The 24,630-nt window shown below is 48.7% G+C and overlaps 1 protein-coding gene across 1 annotated transcript in view; it reads left to right on the forward strand.

Annotated features, from left to right (window-relative positions):
- INSC (INSC spindle orientation adaptor protein) overlaps positions 1 to 24,630 on the forward strand; it is a 114,263-nt gene that overhangs the window by 70,383 nt on the left and 19,250 nt on the right. The window contains exons 7-8 of the mRNA XM_037521691.2: positions 2,339 to 2,464; positions 20,140 to 20,311. Coding sequence (XP_037377588.1) covers positions 2,339 to 2,464; positions 20,140 to 20,311 — 298 coding nt within the window. The remainder of the gene's footprint in view (positions 1 to 2,338; positions 2,465 to 20,139; positions 20,312 to 24,630) is intronic.

The following is a 24,630-nucleotide window of genomic DNA, read 5'->3' on the forward strand; positions in this document are numbered from 1 at the left end:
CCCAGCTCGAGGAACAGTGCCTGGAGCATAGCCAGTGGGCAGTGCCTATTTTTTCAGAGCTCAAAAGTTCTGACAGGCTGCTGAGGTCACCCTCTTCCTCTGGTAACAGTTTAGGGAACAGTGTGCAGTGGGCTTAGAGCCAAGAGTGATGAGGTAAAGGTAAGGGCCTCTAGGACCAGGTTACATCACCTGCTCATGCCTCTCGGCTCTCCGTGGAGGGGAGCAGGAGGAAACAGGGCAGAGGCAAATGTGGGGTATCTTGCTTCTCCTGCTTGGGATGCCCACAGTGGTGGGTCATCTGTGTGATCTGTGGAGTCACTCACTTTACTCCCAGAGCTAAGGTTGGCTCCAGAGATGTTTCTAGATAAACATCCAGTTAGGACAAGCTTCTCACTCCCAGATTCTCCCCAGAAATCCTCCCAGACTTCTCCCGCCTGGTCCCCACAAAAGAAAGGCATTTCCATGAACGGGTCTCAAAAAGGGGAAAACACACCCTTGTGCTCACTTAGAGCTGCTCTTTCCTGATGGGCTTGTTATTTCTTGTACAAATTGGAGTGAAAACAAGGTCCATGTAGACTTGGGGTGATTTATTTCACCCATCTGAACTTTAGACAGGGATAAATTATAGTACGGATATAAATAAAACTCCTGTTTCGTGTGCCTCCCGTGGTGCTTGGCAGGATCTGGGAGGTGAGGTGGTTGATGGCAGAGCTTCAGGAGCCAGCAGTGGGCATCTCAGCTTCAGTGCTCCCCCCACCCCTTGCCTTAGGCTAGTTCTGGAACTTGTCAGATGACTGCAGGCTTGCCTGCAGGCAGGCTGCTGAGAGCCGGTTGCCAAGTGTCTGAGAGTTATGTTGAACGGTGGTGTTGAACCGCAGTCCTAGCAAACATGGCCGCCTTGGCTCGCCCATGTATTCCCCAGAGGCACTGGGAAATTCTACCTCCAGGTTGGACACTCCAGGGTGATGACATTTCTGGAGCATTTCGCTTCACTATGGCAGTGGGCATGTAAGTGTGTGAGCATGGGAGCACACCTGTGCTTGTGTATGTGTGTGTAGGGGAGGGAAAATTATTTTTTTCTATTATTTTCTTTGGTGGCCTATAAATTGAACTGACAGAAGACAGATAAACAAGAGAAAAACAAGTAGACGTAAGGTAGCATGTACATCACACTTATTCATGGGGACACTAAGAGATAAGTAATTCAAAGGGTTGGTTAAAACTCAGGCTTATGAATCAATGTTTTTGTGTCCTTTGTGTAGATCCCCAGTAGTGGAGTAGCCGGGTCATATGTTAGCTCCATTTTTAGTAGACTGAGGAACCTCCAGACAGCTTTCCATAGTGGCTGGACCAGTCTGCACTCCCACCAGCAATGTAGGAGAGTTCCTTTTTCTCCACATCCTCGCCAACATTTTTGTTGCTTGCTTTTTTAATATGTGCCATTCTCACTGGTGTGAGATGGTATCTCATTTTTGTAGTTTTGATTTGCATTTCCCTGTACCCCTATGTTTATTGCAGCACTATTTACAATAGGTAAAAAGTGGAAACAACCCAAATGCCCAAAGATAGATGACTGGATCAAGAAGATGTGGCATATATACACAATGGAATATTATTCAGCAATCAAAAAAGATAAACTCATGCCATTCGCAGCAACGTGGATGGAGCTAGAACGAATTATGCTCAGTGAAATAAGCCAGAAGGAAAAAGAAAAATATTGGATGGTTTCATTTATAGCAGGAATATAGGGGAACCAAATAAGACATTTGTATAAAAAAATAATAACAGTACAAAACACAACAAAGCAAAAACAGACCATTATAAATCAGAGACATCCTGAAAGGGAGGAGGAGGGAGAGGGATCAGAGGGAGGGAGGGAGGAGCACATGGGACTGAGGTGATGGTGCACAGGTGCATTGGTGGAGGAAATTCTTTGGGGACAACACCTGAGGGGATGGGGGAAGCAAATATTGTTTTAAAATGAACAATGATGTAAAAAAAATTAATAAAAAAACCTCAAGCTTATTTGGCTTTTTAGAAAAGGAGCAGCACATTTTTAGAGAAGTAACATGAAAATGGAAAAGAATCTGTGTCTCTATGGGGCAGCAAAATGTAGAAAGGCAAATATGTGGGAAACTGATGATAGATAAAGACAAATATATGGGAAACTGATAGTAGATAAAGGCTTGTCAGTGAAGTGGAATATTTTGGGGTTGCATAGTCTGTGACCGTTCAGACCTACATGCATACCTGCTGAATGAGGGACATCAGTTGCTCTTGAGTCCATCCCTGGAAAGGTCACCCAGGAGATGACATAACACTTTCTTTCTCTTGACAGGAGGGCGGGGTCGTGGCGCTCTTCAAGGTGTGCAGGCAGGACAATTTCCGGTGCTTGTACCCCCAGGCACTCCGCACACTGGCCTCCATCTGCTGCGTGGAAGAGGGTGTCCACCAGCTGGAGAAGGTAAGTGTGCAAGTGGCTTGGGGGTTGGAAGCCCTCTGGGTCTCTTCTGGAACTTCTCCCCTGAGTCCCTCCTTTTCCCAGGCATCACTCAGTGGGGCTCCTGGGTCTCGATTAGGGGAAGATGTGAAGGGGACAGGGACGAGTAGCTTTGAACCAGGCATGGTTCAAAGGGGCACTGAGTACTTCCTGGGGATGGTGCCAACTAGGAGAGGCCTGTTGTAGGCAGGGGAGTGTTAGAGGAGTGGGGTGCAGTTTGGGGGTGATAGTTCCTTCACTCATGGCAGTACGTCAGCAGAAGGAAGAAGACCCAGCTCCTTGAGGACAGGCAAGAGCAGGGTAGACAAGGCTGGGGCAGGTACATTGTAATGCAACGGGCAGGGCTGCACCAAAACTAGTGGACTTGGGTCAAGGAAACTGAAGCCTAAGTAGGTCCCCAGGCATGCGACTGGGTGGTTAGAGAAGGAAGGTAGTGAGCTGAGAGGTCAGGTGACTGAGCTCCAGGCCAATCTAGGGCAACATGACTGACTCCAGCTGCCCCTCCATCCTCGCTGCATACTGCTCCCCCCACCTGAGTAGATCTGAGCCCAAGATGGGCCCCAACTTTAACCAGGCAGGCAGGGGAAGTCAGGGCTGACATTTGGGGATTACTCGACTGAGTTTCAAGCAAAGACTAAAAATTTATGAAAGAGAAGTAGAGAGACCTGGTGTATCCAGGTGACAGTTGTGGTCTTGCAGGGCTGCATCTTGCCCTCACCTTCTTCGCTTGGGTCTGGACTCCCAGGCAGTGGACGCATTTCAACATGTTTCTTTCCAAATCTACTCAGATTGTGAATCAGGGTCTCAGGATCACAGCCTGAGAGAGAGCTTTTAATTAGCGATGGAAAGTGGATGGGAATCTGGTCATTTAACAGATGAGAAGGCTTTTGCTCAGAGTGGGGAAGTAATTTGTCTCAGGTCACACAGCAAGATGGTGAAGCAGCTCTTGCCAGCTCTCTGGACAGAGTATACCCTTCCTGTGGTATGTGTGTGTGTGTGTGTGTGTGTGTGTGTGTGCTTGCTTGCTCAGATAGCAAAATGGAAGTGGGGTGATCAGACAGACAGACAGACAGGATGAAATAAATGCATTGGGCATCTCAGTTTCACTTGCTGAATGTACCCCTCCCTTCTCTCATAAAATTTTCCTTAAACAGTGAGAAAATGGCCAAATGGGTTTGTTGGTGGTCTTCTCTCATGCTGGTTGGTAGGAAGAATGGGTGTGAGGAGAAAATAGAAGGGACTTAGTATCACTAGTCCTTTTAAGGCTGTGGATTTATCGGCTGGAATGAGTTTGCAGAGCAGCAGGAAGTTTTCTATCCAGGGAGGAAGAATAGCAGAGCTGCTTTGCTTAGAGCTGAAAATCTGCACAGCTGGGATGACTGGAGGCAACTTTTCCCTCCACCGTCCTGATGCTGCACCAAACAGAAGGCACAAATGCATATTTTGCAGGCCAGATGGGCTGACTCCAGCCTGGGAGTCAAACCCCGATGCACCAAGCAAGGGACAGGGAGCGCTCCTAGTCTGCAGGCCTACTACAGAGGGGTGCTAAACTAGCCCCCCCCTCACTCACAGAACACCGGACAGTGAGCACTGTGCACATCTTCATCTTTAAGATAAGCAAACTTAGTCTCAACCAGTTTTGGTGACTTGCCTAAAATCATTGAATTTTGGAGGCCGAATTGGGACTAATCTGCCCGAGTCTTAGTCAGTCTACTTCAGAGAGCAGAAAACAATCCCTGCAGCTCTTGTTGTGCCTGGCCTATGTCCTAAACCCCCAAGCTCTAACTGGCACAGGAGGCCAACTGGATCCTGCAGGTTGAATTACTTTCTATACATAAGACCCCTCCTGAAACATCTCCCTGCCTGGCGCTGAGGAGTGAGACGGTTCTGAGAAGCGCCCCCTGGTGTTGAGAAACAACAACTACATGGTACGGCAGTTCTGGAATTTGCAGCGTTGACTCCAGGCACATTCTAATTCAATTTGATGTTTGCCTCGAGGGTACAAGCATCCCCTTGGCACAGATTTAGAAACTGACGCCTAGAGAGGTGAAGTGACGCTTTGCACAGAATCACACAGCTTGTAATTTATTCAATCAGCAAATATTTATTGACTAGCTGCATTGGTCAGTTTCGGGTGCTGGGATAAATGTGTTGACAAGGAAGTTTATCTTCTAGTGAAGGGGACAAGTTGGCCTATGGACCAATCAGCCTGCTCCCTATTTTAGTATGTAAGGCCCATGAGCTGAGAATGTTTTTCTGTTTGTTTTAAAAATAGTTTAAATATGTATCAGAAGAAAAACATTTGGCGTCAAGTGAAAATCTGGTGAAATTAATTTTTTTGACCCATCAAGTCTTAAAGGGCCACAATTTGTTCAGGTGATGTCTACATCAGCTTGCAAGTTACAACAGCAGGATGGGTGGTTGCAAGAGACAGAGCCCACAAAGTCAAAAATATTTACTATCTGGTCCTCTGCAAAAAAAAAGTTTATGATTCCTGTTCTATCAAGTAACCAGGGCATCAGGGCGAGGATGAAAAGGACAACAGCAGATCGGATACTTGCTTTGTGCAAGCGCTTTGCCAAGCCTCCCCTTCCATCATGTCACTAATTGTTGCCACAGCTCCATCCCATTAGTGATGTTATTATCCTCACTGATAATGGAAGGCAGGGAGACTCAGGGAAGTGAAACTACTTGCTCAAGTGCACACAGCTAATAAATTGGGGAGCAGCAGTTTAATTCCAGCCTCGAACAGAGCCCCTGGCGGTCAGAAACAGCAATTACATTGCAAAGCCGCAGGAACTCTCCTGCAGTCATCCATTTCAGAGAGCCCAGGGGCAGAGCCAGCCTGGGCTGGGAACTACTGTGCAGACCCAGCCCTCAAATCTGATACTCACTCTTTTCCTCCACATCATGTCGCTTGTAAAGTTGTTGAAGGAAGGGCCTGGGTCTCCTTTACACCCTGCCTCTGCCCCCAGGTGTCTTCCACACCTGCCCCCTGTAATCCTGGCTCTGAGTGCTGGCCCAGAAGCCCTGATGATGTTATCTATTGTCAGTGTCTAGGGTGCAGGTGGAGAGGCGGAGGACAGCTTGGATGGTAGGGTGAAGGCGGGCTGGGGGAGCTCAGTGCCAGAACTCCTATCAGCCACTTGCCCATTCACTAGGCATAGATCATGGCCTAATTAGATAATGTCAAATTCCAAGTCTTCTCCTGATTTACTGGCCTGGCCTCCTTTCTTAATTAATTGGTAGTGAGAAATGGACCTGATTTGGTGAAATTCATCTCTGTCGTGTGGTTCCCCCCCGCTTCCCTCCAAACTTGAAGATGTTCATTAAGTCACGCACAGACCCTGACGGTGGGGGAGTAGGTCTGGTCGGGTCGCTAGACACCCCCATCCATCTCCAGTCCTGCTGCGTGATTCCCCCGCCTTGTCTGGAATGGGGTTTCTGCATGGTCATAGATGCAGTTGTGGTTTCTTTCATGAAGTCACTTAGTCGCCTGGTTCTTCATTCCTCTGTCAACTAGTCACTCACCTACTTCTCACTCATTCATCCACTAGCTTGCTCCCTCCCTCTGTCCCTCACAGTGTAATCAGTGTACAAATCCACGCTTTTATCCTATGTTTGTTGCAATGCAGCCCAGTGCAGCCCTGGAGGATCAGACTCTCCTAGGTTTGAACCTAGGCCGCTGTCTATGAACTTGGCCTTGTGACCTTGAGGAAGTCACTTCACTCCCCAGAAGTGCAGTTTCTGTATCAGTCAAATGAACGTGATGACATTTGCCTCTCAGGACCGGTGGGCAGAGTAGATGTCCAGTGGCCCAGCACTTGGTGCACACTGGGCACACCTGGCAGGATGGTGGTAGGCCCAAGGCCCCTGGTACCCCTGGGGTTCTGAGTGTCAGAGGCCAGGTGAAGAGGACGGTGTGTGGAGAAGCCCAGGGCATGGAGAGCAGCAGCTGGGAGGGGCTGGAGCTGTGCAGAGTCTCGCAGCCCTTCCAGCCTACTGATGGGGAAAGAGAGACCCAGAGACTGTCCCCTCCACTTGGGCCCAGAGAGCTTGGGTTCACGGCCAAGACTGGCTGATGTTAAGCCTGTGTTCTTTCCACTATGCTCTGCTGGGAAGCGCTGGGTCTTCCCTGGGAGGACCTGGTGAGTGGCTCCCTGGCAGCCAGGGCTCTGGGTGCTGGCAGCCATAGGTGAGGGTGCCTGGTGGGTCTTTCAAGGTTCTAGTCTTGCTTTTCAGAGACTGGTGCCTCCTGGCTACTACCTTCCCACCACTGCTCCCTCTGGACTCGTGAGTTTCAGGAGGTCCGTGCTACCTTCCCTGAGCTCTGGGCAGATTCTTCCCTCCGTCCCAGGCTCTGGGCTGGGTTCTGGGCCCCAGATGGCCGAGTGGGAGAGGGCGGCCATATAAGCAGTGGGAAGGAGTGTCCCGCAGCCATCAGAGGCTACAGCTGGAGGCTCCCCAAAGAGGGACGCCACAGCTGGCAGTGGGCTGGGGGGCTTCTGAGTCTTTGAGGAATGCAGTGCTCAGTGAACTGGGGGAGCTCAGAGGAGGAGGCACTGTTCTCTGGGCCCGGCCTTGAAGGAGATGGAAGGAGCAAAACAGGGGCCAAGGAGGGGGCAAGTGCCCCAGAGCCACACAGCTTAAGTCTGGACCAACTCTCCCTGGGGAACAGGTGACCCAGCCTGCCTGGACTGGTCAGGGTGGCCTTCCTGGGAGCCATTCCCCTGTTGTCCCCTTGAATGCGAGCTGGGGCTGGTCTGGCACAACTGACCCCGACCAAGGGGAGGATGCTGGGAGGGAGGGCAAGTCTACTCTCTCTGAATCTCAGTTTCCTCTTCCATAAAGCGGACACAGCACCTCTGTCACGGGAAGTGCAACAAGCCTGGTGCCGATGTCTGCTTTTCCTCCCACCTCCCTGCCCATTTGTCACTGCCTTTTCAGCTGGTCTGGGGAGAACCCTGTGTACCCCTAAAAATCCTGGGAGCTGGGGATTTTACAAGGACCCTGGTGGAGTCTCAGATGTGCTAAGTGTATCAGGGCATTGCTGGCGCAGGGACTGGGGTTGGGCTGGGCCAGGTCCCAGGATGGGATTGGGGGGGCAGGAGGACTAGAGATGGGCTCGGAGCTGCAGTCCAGATGAGGGATGGGGCTCTGAGGGGCCCAAACCTGCAGGTCTAGGGCCATAACATGTGGGGCCAGATAGCGGCTCACCTCCCAGACAGTTCTAGTAATTGCCTCTTCAGCCTTGAGACCAGAGACAAACTTGCTTTCAAAAGAGCATCCTTTCCTCTCCCTCTTATTTTATTTTTTCAAATAAGGAGTTTACTCTGTGTTGGAGCCAAGGGGAGAGTTTAATGAAAATCGATGAAGACATTAAAGATGAGCAGGGGGAGGGGAGGAGGGCTCAATTTCAAGTCCAAGAAGACAACCATCAGTGGTGGGGGCTGCGAAAACTGCTCCCTGTGGCTCCTGAACCCCAGCGCTTGGTCTCCTGGGGCAGCTTCTTGGCAGGGATGCCCTGACACCCAAAGGGCTGTGCCGGAGACAGGAGGACAGGACCCAGTAACAAGAATCCCGGAGCAGGAGGGAACAGGATGTGGGGGCTAGGGGGCAGGCTGTGCCACTCCAGCTGCTTTTTTTGCAGGTTAACCAGTTGTTTTTTTAGAATCCTTTTGCTATTTGAGTTTCTCATTTTGGAAGGCCAGCAGGCGAGATGGTCACGTCTGTTTTACAGAAGGGAAAGCGGAGGCTAGAAGGAATAGAGGTATTGGGGCACAGCCCAGTCAGAGTTGCTGCCACTCCCCCACCCCGGCACCTTCTGGGGGCTGTGGTGTGCGGACCCTGGGGCAAGGCAGTGCCTAATCTTCATGGAGTTAGTTCTAGTGTATAAGCGAGGCTGGTGGGGAGGGAGGGCGGTGGATCCCAGGGAAGAAGTCTCTGCTTCCAGTGGCACTTGCCCCTCTTCACCTGAGAGACTGCATCTGATGGAGAACCAGATGCCTCTCCACCCTTTCTGGGGTATTAACCCACCTAGGCTTCTCAGCTCCCCCACCCTTAGGGCCCCAAGATACAAGCCTTTCTCTGTCCTGGAGTTGGGCTAGGACTGCACAGAGAACCCCAGGGTGCCAGGTCAGCTGGCTAGTATGATGGACCTACCGCACGCAGGAGTGGGGACTGCCACTGTCACCTTCCCTGTCTCTGCCGGAGGCTTTGTTTCATTTATTTCATTTATTTCATTTATTTCATCCCCCGCCCCTCCCCATCAGGGCTTCTCTCTCCCCACCCCCATCTGCTTTGAGAGTAGGCATGGGGGATTTGAAGGACGCCAGGAGGTGAAGAAAGGAGAACAAAATGAGGCACACAACCCAATGCACGCTGAGATTCATGGCCACTATTGCCCAGGCTGACGGAAGGCCCTCTGGCTCAGCTCGGGGCTGCATTACACCCGCAAGCTCCCGCCCTGGGGTCCCCGCCAAAGCTCCGCTCCACCCGGCCCTCTGCGGGTCCCATGCGCTGTGCAGCGACGCCCTCTGGTGGTCAGGAGTGGCAGCGCAGCCCCTCCAGCGGCCTGGGGCCCGCCCTGGAGCAGGAGAGGCTGGTGAGGTGGTGGTCAGGACCAGGCTGTCTTCTTTCGTGTGTTTTGGGGCGGGGGTATGGGGGTGGGGTGGGTGTAAAGGGTGGTGCAGGTTTTCAAATTCAAGGTTTCTTGACAGAGGCTTCTTCCTGCTACTCCACTTCCTCCAGGATAAATTTTGTAACCGAAGACAGCCAAATCCTTCCTGGAGCAGAATCCTTTGTAAGCCCTCAGTTCTCTCTGGACCAAATCCAAGCCTCTCAGTCTGACACTGAGAATGACCTCTGAGTGAGCTGCCTCCCAGTACATTGCCCCTCGGCCAGAGGTCTGGGCACCTCACCCTGTGTCTCAGCTTACTGTGTGATGATTTCACACCCTCTGAGCCCCAGGCACACCGTATAGAAGGGAAGTAACAATCCCTTTCTTGCAGACTATGGGCATGAGATGAGTCATGTGTTAGAAGTGAGGGTTATTTTCTCCTTCCCGCAGGTTCCCCCACTAACTTGGGGCAGCTGCCTAGACTGGGGTGACCCAACAGTGTGTCTCCCTGCACATTGCTGGGGGCCTCTTTTCTGGTCCTGGTCAGCCTTCCTGTCTCCCTCCTCCCTGCTGGTGCTCACACTGTGCTTGGTGCTGTCCTGGAACACATTCCACCCAGCCCTAGCACTAGCTTAGCCTTCCTGGAACCAGGCACTGTCTCGCCCATCCCTTTGGCCCATGAGGGAAGAGTTTGCACGCACAGGGACATTTACTGTATGATGAATAAATACTGCCTGGAGAGGGCTGGTGTCTTCTTCCCCATTGCAGAGGTGGGAACAGGGGCAAAATGACACAAACCCACCTCCCCCACAGCATCGGGGCCTCTGGGCTAAGGGCAAGTGTAGGCTATCTGACATCAGACACAGCCTGGAGGGCCTCTGTGAGCAGCTTCACAGGGTGTGGAGTAGGGGAGGTTTCCTCAGCAATGACAGAGGGCCAGAAATCTATACCTGAGGTTTACCATGAGCCCCCTTTTTGCCCTCTTGCCCTAATTTGTCTTAAAGTAATTTCTCACAGCTCCCTCCCACCCCCTCTCCTCCCTTCTCTCTCCTATGGCCGATGGGCCAGGTCCCAGGTTGGGAGTTAGTGGGGAGACGTCAGACCCTCCCTTATCACTGGTTTTCTAATCTCATGAGTCTCTGTTTTCTGATTTGGTGAAGGGGGTGACTGTTCTGCTGAAGTGATTTTGGAAGACAAATGCAATGAACAAATATTAAAAGGTGCTGAGCTGCTTGGGCCGGAAAGTGTGGCGTCTCCTCTCTGGGGTTGCATGTGCACTGAGGGGGTTTCCCTAGGAGTTGTAGAAGAGAAGCAGGCACCTCTCTCTTCCTAGGAGTTCACAGATGGAACCCTGCAGGTGGAATGTCTGTGTGTGTGTGCACATGTATGCACGTGTGTGTACACACAGGCCTACCTGCATGCATGTGTGAGTGAATGTTGTGTACATTTGTGTGTGTGCATGTGCATGCCAGTGTGTGCATGTGTGTGAGATGGTGGGAGAGGAGCAGCGAACTCAGCAGGTAAAATGTTGGTTAAGACACCTTTCTTTGCTGCACCTGAAGTGATTTGGTATGAGCAGAAAATAAATCAGCAGTCAGATTCCACCTGACGCTGGAGGAAGCAAGCTGTGCCGCAGGGCAGCCAGGGTCACGCAGGGCTCAGGACATGGTGCAGAGGCCGGGCTGCAGCCAGCAGCACTGAGTTCGACTAGGGGGACCTGTGCCAGGGGCACAGTGTGTTTAGCCTGTTCAGTAGTGCTCAGCCTGTTCACACTGTCTGCAAACGTCACCACCCTCCAGCCACTTAACTTTTACTTTTCCTATTTTTTTAATCGATCTATCATACCGACTTACCATAAAATATTGATTTACCATAAACATTTACTTTATAAAAGCACAGAATTGGAACCAGTGTTCGCCAGCCTCTGACAGTAAGGGGAGGGCCCTCTGGTCACAGGCAGAAGGAAGCGTGACAAGAAGGAGGGAGACACAGGGGATGAGGAGGATGAGCTCATCCTACCCAAGCAGCTCCAGTGCACAAACAAGGGGCTCCACTTTGTGAGCACCCTCCACCTCTCCCCCCTCCCCCCACTTATCCCCCCCATGACCTGAGGGGGTGGGGTGGGGTGGGGGTGGCCATTGTTTGTGATATTTTAATTTTCTTTTTCCTGATGAGTAGTTATTCTGAGCACTTTTTCATATCCTTCAGCGTCATTTGGTTATCTTCTTTTGTGAAATGTCTGAGACTTTTGCCCATAGAAAATGAGTTATTTGTCATTTTCTTATTGATTTATAAACTTAAAAAATATTCTATGTACCTATCCTTTGTCAGATATATGTATGGAGAATATATATTTTCAGCCTGTGGTTTGCTTTTTCATTCTCTTAATGGTATCATCTGAGGAATGGAAATTCTTAACTCTGATAAAGTCTCTTGTATTGATTTCCCCTTTTGTTGTCAGTGTTTCTTGTGTCCTTTTCAAGGAGTCTCTGCCCCCCTTTTCCACCCCCCTAGCCCCACCATGATATATTCTCCTACATTTCTTCTTTTATTGTTTTACCTTTCACATTTAAGGCCTATGATCTATTTTAAGTCAATTTTTTAATGGTGATTAAAATTCAGTGTTTTCCATGTGTATCCAATTAAGCCAGCATCATTTATCAAAAGACCATCTTCTCATCACTTACTTAAAATGGCATCTTTGTTGAAAATAAAGTGATGTCATATGTATGATTTTATTTATGTGCTTTTTTCTGCTTCTTTGGACTTTTTGTCCATCCTTGGGCCGTTAGGGCACAGGGAGGAGTCCTGTAGACTATACAAAATTTTGGTATTTGGTAATATAAATCCTCCAGTTCTTCTTTAATATTATCTTGATAATTCTAAGTTTTTGCACTGCTAGATACATTTTAGAATTAGCTTGTCACAAAACACCTGCTTAGATTTTGATTGGGATTTGTTTAAATTCATAGATAAATATTGGGATAATTGTCAATCAATGAATGTAGTGTATTGCTCTACTAATAAAGACTGTCTTTCATTTCTGTCAGCAATATTTTGATTTTTCAGTGCCAACATCTTACATCTCTTTTTTAGACTTATTTCTAAGTCTATATTTTATTTATTTTATTACACATTTATTTTATTTTATTACACATTTTAATTTATTTTATTATTTATTTTATTACACATTTATTTTATTTCTAAGTGTATATTTTATGCTAACTGGTGAGTTTTCACATTTTAATTTCTAGTGACATCATTAATACATAGAAAATACAATTTTGAGTATTGTACCTAATAATCTTGCTAAGTTCACTTATTGATTTTAATGGTATATAGATTATTTTGGATTTTATATAGATCTGTATTATGCACAGATATAAGGAATAATCATATCATGTGTAAACCAGAGCATTTTTGCTTCCCATTCCTTTTTCTTGTCTTATTACATTGGCTAGGGTTACCATCATATGTAAATAGGAATGGTGATAGTGAATATCTCGATCTCATTTTTGATATCTTGGGGGAATGCTTTCAATAGTTTCATCACTGTTTCATTATTAAGTGTGATATCAATATCTTTGAAGGGATGATAACATGGTAGCTCAGAAAAGGTAAATGAGTAATTTACTGATTTTACCTTGCCAGTAAATAGCACAGTTGAGATTTTTCTCACTCTTAAAGCTGGTAACTCCAGCCATTTAACAGTTACCTCTAGAACAGCAGTGGTCAAATTAGGATGTCCATTAGAATTATTTGAGGAGTCTTTAAAAATATTGATGCTAAAAGTCCACCTCAAATCAATTAAACCAGGAGTTCTGGGGGTGAAGCCTAGGCACTAGCATTTTTAAACTTTCCCAGATGATTCTAATCATCTGAAAACCAGGCTCAGAAACACTGATGGTACAATTCAGATCCCAGCAATGTCCACTAGAGCTTTGCTGAAAATTTGATTTTTTCCACATCACCGCATGTCTAGTAACCCTAATCTAAGAGAAATGAAGTTGTTCTTAGTTACCTTGTGATGTCTTCCTACAGACTCCACTCCTACCACCCACAAATGCCTTGAGAGCATCTGTTCGATGATTTGCTTTAAGGAAAATCATCTGCTTGATGGGGAAATTATTTTCTATTTATATTCCTAAGTGATTCAATCCTTGATTTCTTTTCACTTCAATAAGTCATCTCTTTCTACCTCACTGACTTGTCAGCCAAGCTGGTTATATTTTCCTTTTCATCCATTGTTCTGTTCCCTATTATGTTTTCATATTTATAGGCATCCATTGGGGCACTTAGCTTTTAATCACAGTGTCTTGTTTGAAATACCAAAAGGGGTTATGTGGGGTCAGGGATTTATTAGTTTGGGTGGGGGATAATATTCTCCTGGAGGCCTGTTTTCACTTTCTGGAGTTTTCTGCTGAATGATCAGGTCTACCACCACTCCTTAAAACAAATACCTCATTTTATACAGTGAGCCTTTAAGCTTCTGCAGTGTTTACAGGTGGTCCTGAGCTTTGCTTTGCTCTAGCTTTCATTCCATGGTCAGATTCTGCTTCTTGCCTGTGTGTCACTTATTCCACCTAATGCTTCATCCTGTCTCTTGGTCTGTACTTGTCTCTGCTTCCCTGGGCATGACCCTTGCTTTCCTCTCTGACTTGGATTGAATTTCTCTTTGCTGTTCGCTAGGCAGACAGATCATCTCACCCTGCCCAGGATGGGGCACGGGGAGGGTGGGGAGCTGCTTACTTTCTGTAGTTTTCTATGGATCCCATGAGCAGAATTCCAACTTGAGATCCCTACTTGATATATATGTGTATACACACACACACACACACACACACACACACACACACACACACTCTGATATAGGTGTCTCAGTGGAAATAAAGGGGAAGGAAGACAAGGACCTGCTGCCCCCCACCCCCAGGCTGAATTTCCACCACATTCTCCTGCTTCTGTTTAACTAGCACCACCCAGTGACCAACTCTTCTGCTTTCACCTAAAAATCCAACATCCATAAAAGATGTCGGAAACTGGAATCCAGGACAGGGATTTGTGGCGACCCTCTGTGCACTAGCCCATGTCCTGTAGATATTTGCATAAAAGCCACCATGATGCTTTCCCAATGAGCAGCAGGAGAACATTGCTCCTAAATCTTATGTGATCTTTACTATATGTTTTCGGTTCCTCAATTATATGGGTCCCTTGCTCCTTCTCTCACTCCCCAGGGAGAATCTCAAGGTTCACAGCTCCCTCGGTGTCTGGCCCTCAGCTGCACCCATGGTGCTGGGCAAGACCATCCTCGTCGCCACTGTGTGCCCTCCCGCGAAGAAAGCTTGGCTTCAGGCCCAGGCAAATCTTACTCCATGTAAAAGCTAATTACCTATAAGTGCTTCTACAGCAATTTCTTTAGGAATGAGAAAGTACTTTAATTAGATTGTTCTCTTGGCATCATTAAGTTGATGACTGGGGATGGGAAGTGGATGGTTTGGGGGTGAAGAATTTCCTGAAATGGGAAGAAGGCTTGAGGAAACTGGCCCCAGGCTGAACAGGCGCTGAGCTGAGCAGCCCCCATCGCCCTGGCTCCCCTCACCACTCCTCCATTCATTGCCCTGCCCAAAGACCCCATGGAGGGGACACAGGGCCGAGTGGGGAGCTCAGGCTGGGAGTCCCTGCCTGGACATTAACTTACTGTGTGGCCTTGGCAGTCTCTTCCCGAGCCTGGGTCTCTGATCCTCACCCTTCAGCCCACACTTCCCAAGCTGACTTCTGAGTGTCAGGCCTCAGCTGGCGCTGCCCCTAGAGAGGGCTCCATGCAGGAGGTGACGTGAGGAGGGGCATGTAAGCGGATGAGCACAGTCCAGCGATACTGTTCACTGTGGTCAGACCAGATGATGTGGCAGCTGGGAGCAGAGGCTCTCTGGGGGATGCGGGGGCATATTCATAGAGCCGGTGGTCTCTTCTCTGGACGGGAGTGAAGAGGGAGTTCAGGGAAGACAGCCATTTCAGGGGAAAGTGAAGTGAATTTGAGCTGCCCATGGAATACCCAAATTAGTTTTGGAATTTAACATAAAGACATTCAGTAACAGGTTAGAAATGTGGATGTGGGTACTGGGAAAGAAGGTAAGGGCTAGAGGGCTAGGTCTGGAGGTCATCACTGTGAGTTCTGAGGTCACTTGGGAGTTTGGGTGCTGTTGGCTGAAATGGTACAAAGTGAGCCGCTAGCAAGCCTTGGAACGAGCCACCAGAGAGGGGTCAGAGGAGGCGATGGTGCAGGAGAAACTCATAAGAAGTGGTTAGCTAGGGAGATGTGTCCCTACAGTGTGTTGTGGAGGTCCAGGAAGGAGAGAGGACCAAGATGGAGGGAGTTTCCATGGGAGGAGGTGTCCCAGAGAGCCTGAGGGCCTGGGCTCTGCATCACACAAGTTTCCAAATCCCTTTTAAGCACATGATTCAGTGCTTCATTCATTCTCTCTCTCCTCTGTTTCATATTCCATCTCTTCCCCTCATTGTTGATCTGCTATCTTTGCCCCCATCTCTGATTTCTTCTGGATTGATGTCTCTGTTTGCCTCTATCACAGTGCAGGTGCTGGGTTAACGCTGGTTGAATTGTAAAGTGATGCAGGGATCATGCTACTTCTTCTCTGTCCCCTTCTGCAGAATTGCAATTATTCATCTTATTGGTCCTGGTCAGGAATAAAAACAGGAAGCATTCCCCTTCTAAAAGTTCTAGTTCTGGTCTGCATGATCTGAGAATGTCTGAACAGTTAGTTAAACTTGTGGCCCCAACCCAGAGGACTGATTTTTGCTGTGGGGTGTCAGTCCCAGAGGAACCGGAGAAAGGAACTATGGTGGTAAGTCCGGCTAGGAGCCTGCACCAGGCAGACAGAATGAGGAGACTGAGACTTGGCCCCAGTCTGGGGCTGACTGCAGCCTCCAGATGGGAATGAGGTGGGGTGATGGCACCACCTTGTGGCATAAAGTGTTCATTGCAACCTCTCAGTTAAAAAGACCAATGTCCTAGGAGCTGGTATTTTCAATCACCATTATAGATATATAAAGGCTTTAAGTAGGTACCAAAATTGTCCAGATACTAAGATACAGAGGAGAAATTATACCCCTATAGGGTATGTTCTGACGCAACAAGAATTGGATCAGGGGCTGGAGACCCAGAGTCACCGATGTGTGTGTGCCGGGGGGGGGGGGGGGGCCTTTAGGGCTGCCCTCTGCGATGAGCTGGGTGGGGTAGAATAGCTGAGGTGGTGATGACTCTGGATTTGAACCCGGGTGAGTGGCAGCTAGCTGGCAGACCAGCAGCAGCAGAGACAAAGACCCTGGCATCTGAGAGTACCAAAGGTGATCAGGATATGGAGTTCAGTGAGTTGATATATTGCTGCCCCAAAATATAAATTGGTGCAACTGTTTTACAAAATGATTTGGCCACACTAGTAAAATTAAAGATGTGCAGACCTTGGGAGCTAATAACTCCACTCCTAAATTGAGAAAGAACTCGAGAGAAACTGACACACACATGTCAGGACATTTAGAAGCATATTTATAGCAGCACTGCATATTCTAGCAAGAGCTGGGAAATGACGTCAATGTCATCAACGGGGGAATGCCTATATGGGTTGCAATCAACTTAGACAATGAAATACCACACAGCAGTGAAAACACATAACCCTTGGCTACCTGAGGGGGCAGGGGAGTGTTTTCTGAACATAAAGCTGATGGGGAGGATGTTATATACAGTATGATACCATTTATGTCAAGTTGAAAACCTTGTAAAGGTAAACAATATACACATACAATACATCTCTGCAGAAAATAAGATAAATAATCACAAAATTAAGGGTAGTGACCCTTCCAGCGAGAACAAACAGAGGTATGAGGTCAAGAATGGTATACAGTGGCTTTTTGCATTTTATTCTTAGTGTTAAAATGTCTGCATGTTAAGCATGTACATATATATATACACATAGGTGTTCATCTTACCATTTTTATAGTTTGTGAACTTTCTCTATATTATATATGGGCATGGATCAATAATATGTAATATATAACTCAGGTACTCTTTGGAAGGAATGATAATTCATATTTAATAAATTACTAAAAGAGACCTGAATCTTATAAAACACATCAGAAGGAAAGCAAGATGTTAGGCAGTTGCACAGACAAGACACTGTTCCCTGGGAAACTGAAGGGCAGAGGAGGAATTGGGGTCCACATCAGACTGGGTTGGGGTTGCTTTCCTGGAGTCAGGAATCAGAAGCCACGTTCTCAGTGTCTCCGGTGCTGCCCTTCCCTGCAGTGGCCGCGCTCACGAGAGCCCCTCCGTGTGCAGTGCTGCTCCTCTGCTCTGCTCGTCCAGGCTTGTGCTCAAGTCTTAGGTCAAGTTCTATTCTCTTGCATTTATGACCCACTTACTTAACACCTACTATGTACCAGGCCTGGCGCAACCTCAGAGATCAGGCTGAGCAGCGCCCCCCCAGGAAATAGGAGAGACAGAGATATCACATCTTCTGCTCACAGCTGGTGCATGAACTCGGCTGGGCCTTGTTGAAAGGCAGATTTCAGGCTTACCTGGAGACCTTGGAATAGATATGGATGGGGCCCAGAAATGTGCTTGAAGGAAGTCTCTTTGGTGCAACTGGTCCACAGAACCCATTTGGAAAAATGGCCCTCCAGTGTGATGTATGCTGTGAGGACCTTGGACATGTTTGGGGGTGACCTGCAGTGAGACTGTTAAGTCCACATGGCTTCCAGGAGGCCTCAGCATAGAGCATTGTAGGGTAAGGAAAAATGTCAGGCTTTTTTGCCCTCCCACCATCAGGAGAGATGATGGATCCTTGAGGTCCTGAACGCATGCCTGATGGCGGGCACCTGGAGTAGAGTGTGGGCATAGGTAGATGGGATTCACCTGGGCTAAGACTGGGCTTTTTTAAGGGCAGCGTCACGGGGATGCCAGTAGAAGCCGAGAGAAGGCCAGAGAGCCCATAGAGTGAAGACCTGCTGGGGACTGGGAGGCATGGCAGCCTCCCAGCTCCCAGCACCCCTGCCTGCTGTGTACCGGGAAATCCCAATAAAAGACCTGCAAAAACCACTGAGGACTCTGACTCCTCCTTTACCCAGTCTGCATGGGATCCTAGAAAACCTGCACTGTGGTCATTCCTGACCCTACAAGCATCCTCAGTGGAAATCATGTTGTATGACTTTCCACTCCCAGTGTGTTCGTATTGGCCCACCTGTGAGCTTGTGTCTGCAAGCCACGACAGCAGCTGGGGCAGGGACGCAACTCAGGATGATATTCGGGAGACTAGATACTTGAGACATACCCCCATAGACAGAGATCCTCAGTTGCAGCCTTGGATGGTGTGGCGAGGAGGGAGGGGGTGAGTGCCAGACAGGTCTCAGAGGTTTCTTAGGTTAGGGATAGGGTTGGCCCTATTTCTGGGCCCAGAACTGCCCCCTTTCTCTCCTTGGTTCAAGTGAGGTCGCCCTCCAAGGGGCTGTTCATCAAACACCTGGCGTGAAGCCAGGCCTGCCAGGCCTCCTTGCTGCTGTTTGTTCTTTTATTAAGCACATCCAGGTGAGTTTTATTGCGGACAGTTCCCCGGGCTCCTGTTTCCACATTTGTCTTGTTTGAGTCTGCGATTGCCAAAGGCTCTCACAGCTAATGGACCTTACAGCTCCCAGGAGCCATTTAAGGGAGGCCCACAGCTTGGTGGTGGTGATTAGTCAAACAGAAGGCAACCTCAGGGGCCTGCTGGGGCTGAGTGGCAGGAAGGAAGGGTGTGGGGCCTGCGGCAGGTGCAGGGAGCCTTAGTTCAGGCTTCTCCTCACTTCACCTCACTTTGGTTCTTTCTCTGCCTCATCCCTGCACCCCCAGCCCCACTCCATGCCAAGGACTATTTGGCAGCAGGTCCTCAGGCCCATCGGTTCCTGGGGCAGCTGAGGAGCACCACTGGGCTACCCCTGACAATTCACAGCTCCCTTTTTCTCTTGCAAGTCTCAGCTACTGACCTTGGATGGAGGAGGAAGTCAGATGTCCCTCCTCAGGTGGAGTATGATGTCTTTTCCAAGCCATGGACTCGAAGCTGGACTATTTGGGTTCAAATCCCAAACTACTTGTAAAGTTTGTGGTGTGGGCACATCAATGAACCTTTCCATCTCAATTTCTTTGCCTGTGCAATGTGGGGGGTGATAATCCTCCCCTCGGGTAGCGAGGATTCAGTGCTCCCATACACATGCTGTGCTGAATGGGGTAGCCAGCCCCTCAGAAGCACTCGGTGATCAGGGGCTACTCTTCTTATTCGAGGGGCGGTCAGCCTGGGATAGATCCGGGAAGCTGAATTCTTTGGCATTGGTGTCCCACCACTCCAAGATTGTTCCTTTCTCATGGGTCAGAGAGAGCAAACCCTCCAGGGAAGCAGCCGTCTCTCCCCGGGAAGGAGCGTAGAGGACAAATGGGGGGCAAAGGCATTGAGCTCAGCCTGCAGCTCAGGAAAGGAGGTGGTGACAGCATTCATGGAGCTTCTCTTGAAGTGCTCCCCACTCACTCACTTGCTCTTGGGCATCACCCACTTCATCTCTTCAACCCCCCAACACCCTATCATTGCGTGAAGAGACAGTCTCAGAGAGGCTAAGTGACTAATGTCAAGTCAAGTAGAAGGCACGAAAGAGGGGGCCAGGGTGGGAGATCTGGGGTGTGAGATTTCTAGGTGACCGTTCTTCCCATTGCAGTGAGCTATGGTGGCTGACCAGGGCGATGCTTGGCTTGATATCTGCTATTAGGAAACCTGTGGGAGGTCACTGATCTCTCCTTGGCTCAAGGGATAGGCCTCAGGCTCCAGACTGGACCATTCAAGGGGCCTTGTCCACATTCCACACTGCATCCTGGGCTGTCCTGGGAATCCAGGGTTGGGCCTTATAGAAGGGCTTGAACCTCTATTTCATTTCTATTATGAGTAATGCTGTTCCCCAGGATGCACGAGCTGAACCCTCTCTCCATCTGCAGGTGGATGGTGTCCTGTGCTTGGCCGACATCCTGACAGATGACAGCCATTCAGAGGCCACACGGGCAGAGGCTGCAGCCGTGGTTGCTCAGGTCACCTCTCCACACCTGCCCTTCACCCAGCACCTCAGCAGCTTCCTGGAGAGCATGGAGGAGATCGTGACGGCTCTCATCAGTGAGTGGGGTCCTGGGAGGGGGCCATGTCTCAGTTGTCTTCAGGAAGAGCCAAGAAGTGCTCCCCACTCACTGCCCCCCCTTCCTGCTGGAGGGTCACATTGGCTGAATACACCGTTAGGGTGCCTGAGTCGAGCTTTGAAGAGCTTTATCGTCAACCCTCCTGCTACCCTGCAAGAAGACCTCCAAGAAGCAATTTGAATTGGGGTCAGGTCAGGAGGCATTGGCCTTCCAGAATGGAGTCCAAACAAGTTCCACAGATTGGGGGTCTCACATTTTGATACTCAGATCTTTGGCCAGAGAATCTGATGGATTCTGGTGTTCCTGAAGTCACAGTCCTTGTACCCAACAGATGTGGGCCAAAATCCTTCTCAGATAGCGTGGTTCACCCAACCTGCTGTCTGCAATCCCACTGTTGCTCTCATTTCAAGGGTCCTGGAAAATCCTGACTCTTCCAGCTTCCCTTGTTCATGTACTCCTGGCAGGAGAACCACAGTTTCCTATTAGAATACCCTCTTCCTCCAGTTTCAGAAACTAGGACTCATGTGGATAACAATCCTCATGAAATTTGTTTTGCAAATTGTGTCCTTTCATAAGTTCTGGGGTTCATCTGTGTTTGTGCTTCTATCCCTGTCTCTCACCTGGCTCTATATCCATGTCTTATGGATATGGAACCTGAGTGAAAACTAATTTTGTTAGAAAATTTAGGGTTGGAGACACCAAGCCAGCACTGGGCCTGTCTGGAATAGCACATATTTGGGGACAGCACAGAGCCCTGGACTAGGACTTTGTCTTTCATTCATCCACTCAACAAATAGCTAATGGTCAGCAGCCATGTGCAGGCTCTGGGTGAGTACTCTCACTCCCTGGCCTTGTTCATTGGAAAACTCACTTTATAATTTTCCTACTATATAAAACAAGGGGTGGGGACACATTTCTCTCAAGGGTTCTTCTAGTTCTATAATTTGAAGATCTACAAGTGCTGTGTACTTGAGAGACAATAGTCAAGGTGACTTTATAGCTGGTTCTAGTCGCTGGGGTCAGCAGCACCCCAGGCCAACTGGGAGCAATCAGTTTGCTGATATCCACATTTATTAAAAATTGAGAAAGCATACAAGTTGATTATTGAAAGTTTTGGCTGGAGGGAACTCAAGAAACTATAAAGTTCAATGCTTACTCTGGGAGAAGAAACCGAGGCCAAGAGAGGTCAAGGAATCTTCTCGAGGTCACGTAGCAGTGTTAGGAGTCACTGCTGCCTGGATTCACCAGAGCCAGTAGGAACGATAGAGATGCAGAAGAGGTCATGTGGGATAAGAAAACAAGGAGATTTGAGTCCTGCATTGATTTGAAAAAGACATGTAATGACTAAAAAAGGATTTGGGGTGGGGAGAAGTCACTGATAAAAAATCCATTGGTTGTTTCCAGATAGGAAGGACCAAATTTTAAATATAAGACAAATTCCTAAGTTTTATAGAAAATCTCTCCATTTACAAATGATGGCAAATAATAAAACAAATAAATCAAAGCATGTATATTCCAAACCACCTTTCACTATTGCTGTACGCCCATCTCTGCTTCTTGGCCCCAGGCTAGATTTCTCCCTGGAGAAAGAGGAGTCTCCTGATGTATCTCACTCTGATGAAGATGCATTGCAGAGTCTGCTCGCAGAGCCAGAGATGGGACGTATCTTCTGGGCAACTCGCCAGGGCTCCGTTCTTTGGTGGGAAATAGTCCTCCAATTTCTTGCCATTCCCTGGAAACATTTATAAATGACTCACTGGAATCCTCAATTTAATCTTCCTAACACATCCCAGGTGATTCAGACCATAGTTCAAATAAATGTGCACCCAAAGGAATAGGCACTTAGATGGTGGTGTTAATAATTGCTGTGTTGGCAGCAATGGCCACTGCATGAGAATGAGGGGGGCATGTCTGGACCTAGAAGGCATTCTACAGCAAAATGGGCAAGTGAATCCTATGGCCTCCCCCCAAGCTCTGGTGATAGAGAGATGGCCTGGAGAGCTTGACTGAATCCAACAGTTCCCTGAAACTCAGAGGATTGGGTGTTCCTTGGAAGAGGGGTATCATGGAGTTCTTCAGTCTCTGGATAATCCATCCCCTCAGCCCTGGGAGGCCAGCTTGAGTCAGAGCTGTTCGAGGAGCACAGCTGTTCGTGGGCTGTGGGGACTAGTGCTGGTCTGAAGTGGACTTTGCCTTCCTGATGGAATGGAAACAGCCCTGCAGGAGCACCCCAGGGAGAGTCAGAGGGACCAAAGGCCCACAATGGCCTGGAGGCCAGACAGGGCGGACACTTCAAGATCAGACTGACTGGGAATTGATTCTAGGCCCCAGTTACCAACAATTCTCAGTTCTGCAATTTGGGGAGAATCACCTGACATTGGAATCCTCGGTTTCTTCAGCTAAAGTTGCCATAAAAATGGTGTCGTTGGGGAGGTGGAATGACTTAGTGAGGTGAGATGTGCACAGACATGCCTTGCCTGGGCACACACTTGAGAGATGGCAGCGGTGGCTGCTCCTAACCTGTCTGAGTCTCGGCTGCCACATTGCACATGGGCACAACTCAGTACTGGGTATAAGAAACATGGCAGGTGCTTAAACTCATGTTATTTTCTGTCCCTTGGTGAGTACAGATCAGTCACTGAATTCACCGGATGGTGCAAAAGGTGCTAGTTTCAATATCAGGACCTAAGTACAGAGTCATTGTCTGGAAGCAAGAAGTAGGGATCAGGATGGAACAAAGCTCAATTCTGCCTCCTTAACCTTCTTTCTCTCCTGGGGCTATTTTCCTGAATTGTGGCTTCTCTTCTATTTTTGCTTGGAGATGTTACTATGGGAGAGGGCCTGGCCCCAGGAGGCACCTTATTTGATGATCAGTTGGAGCTGAGGGTCACAAGTCAGGCCCTTTGTGATGGCAGAGGGGCAGCACTCTGGACGGAGCCCTCCTTCAGCTCTCCCTGAGGCAGAAGTCCATTCTCGGAGCCCCTGGGGGAACCTGTTCAGTGGAGCAGCGGTCCAGGGACTGGAGTGGCCCTGTCTTCCTTGAAGGCCCTCAGGAAACATACAGATGGTCAATTGGGGCATCTGGTTAGAGCTGGGTTATGGTCACTAGGATCAGATGTAGGACCTCGATGTAGGACATTTCCCCTAAAGCTATAGTGGGAACCCATTGCGAACAGGCAGCCCTTTTCCTGGCGACCCAAGAGAAAATATTGAAGCTCTGCTGATGGCAGCGGAGAGGTAGTGTCTATGTTTCAGCTTTAGCTTCTTTCTTTTTCTTTCCTTTTAAAGATTTTTATTTTATTTTATTTATGCATACAAGAGATGGGGTATAGGCCAGAGTTGCAAGAGGTGAGAGGAATCACCAGAGAGAGAGTGGGGAACAGAACAGGCAGACTGACTGAAATACACTGCTGAGGGGAGCAGCAGGCGAGACAGGAAGGTCTGCTGTGCCATGTGGGTTGCTGCCTGGTTGGGGATCGAACTTGTGCTGCAGAGGCTGCGGATTGCTTCATAGTGTGTTGCTTAACCCCTTGTGCCACCATGGAGGCCCTCAGCTTCTTTCTTAGGGCAAATCCAGCGCAGTCTGGCATCCATTACTGGAGATGCATTTGAAGGGCGCTCGTCCTGCCTGAGACTATTGTACATACTGTTTCTTTAGCCAAGAGCAATCTCTTCCCCGCATATTCTCATGCTTTCCCCTTGGGGTCTCTTTATGTACCCAGTGGGCTTTTAATTATCATATACCTTAGAGGGCTTTTTTTTTTAATATTTAAAAGAGCAGGTTTGTTAGAGAAAGGGACAGGAGAGTAAAAGACACTTGCATAGACACAAGCCGTCAGGAAGAGCTGCCCCAAAAGGGACAGGTTTGCTGAGAGAGGCCTGCATGATTGCAGGTGGGCGGCCTTGAGGAGAAGTACCAGCATGGTCATGGGCAGGCAGGAGGCTGCTGCCCTGCAGAGGGAGAGAGTTGGTGAAAAGAAGCACCTGCATAGTCACAGGTGGGCAGACTTTAGAGCTTAGAGCAGCTTAGAGCTGCATTTAGAGCTTATTTATTTTCTCCCCCACATTGATCAGGATTTGCAATTATTAGTATTAACTTCTAAAAAGCCCACTGATAGATTGTAAGGTTCACAGGGCAAAGACCTGATCCGTCTTGCTCACCATTGCAAGACACCAGCGGCGCATGACGCCTGGTATTCACTTGGGAAATGCTTGTTGGACGAAGGAGTGGATGGGGGGCACACACCAGGTTTCAGCTCCCAGATCTGCCACGTGTGTAGAAAAAGTCCTCCTCCCACA

Source organism: Talpa occidentalis, unplaced genomic scaffold (assembly GCF_014898055.3).
Source record: "Talpa occidentalis isolate TD23 unplaced genomic scaffold, MPIMG_talOcc4v2.1 talOcc4.3, whole genome shotgun sequence".
In the NCBI taxonomy this organism is placed as follows: Eukaryota; Metazoa; Chordata; class Mammalia; order Eulipotyphla; family Talpidae; genus Talpa; species Talpa occidentalis.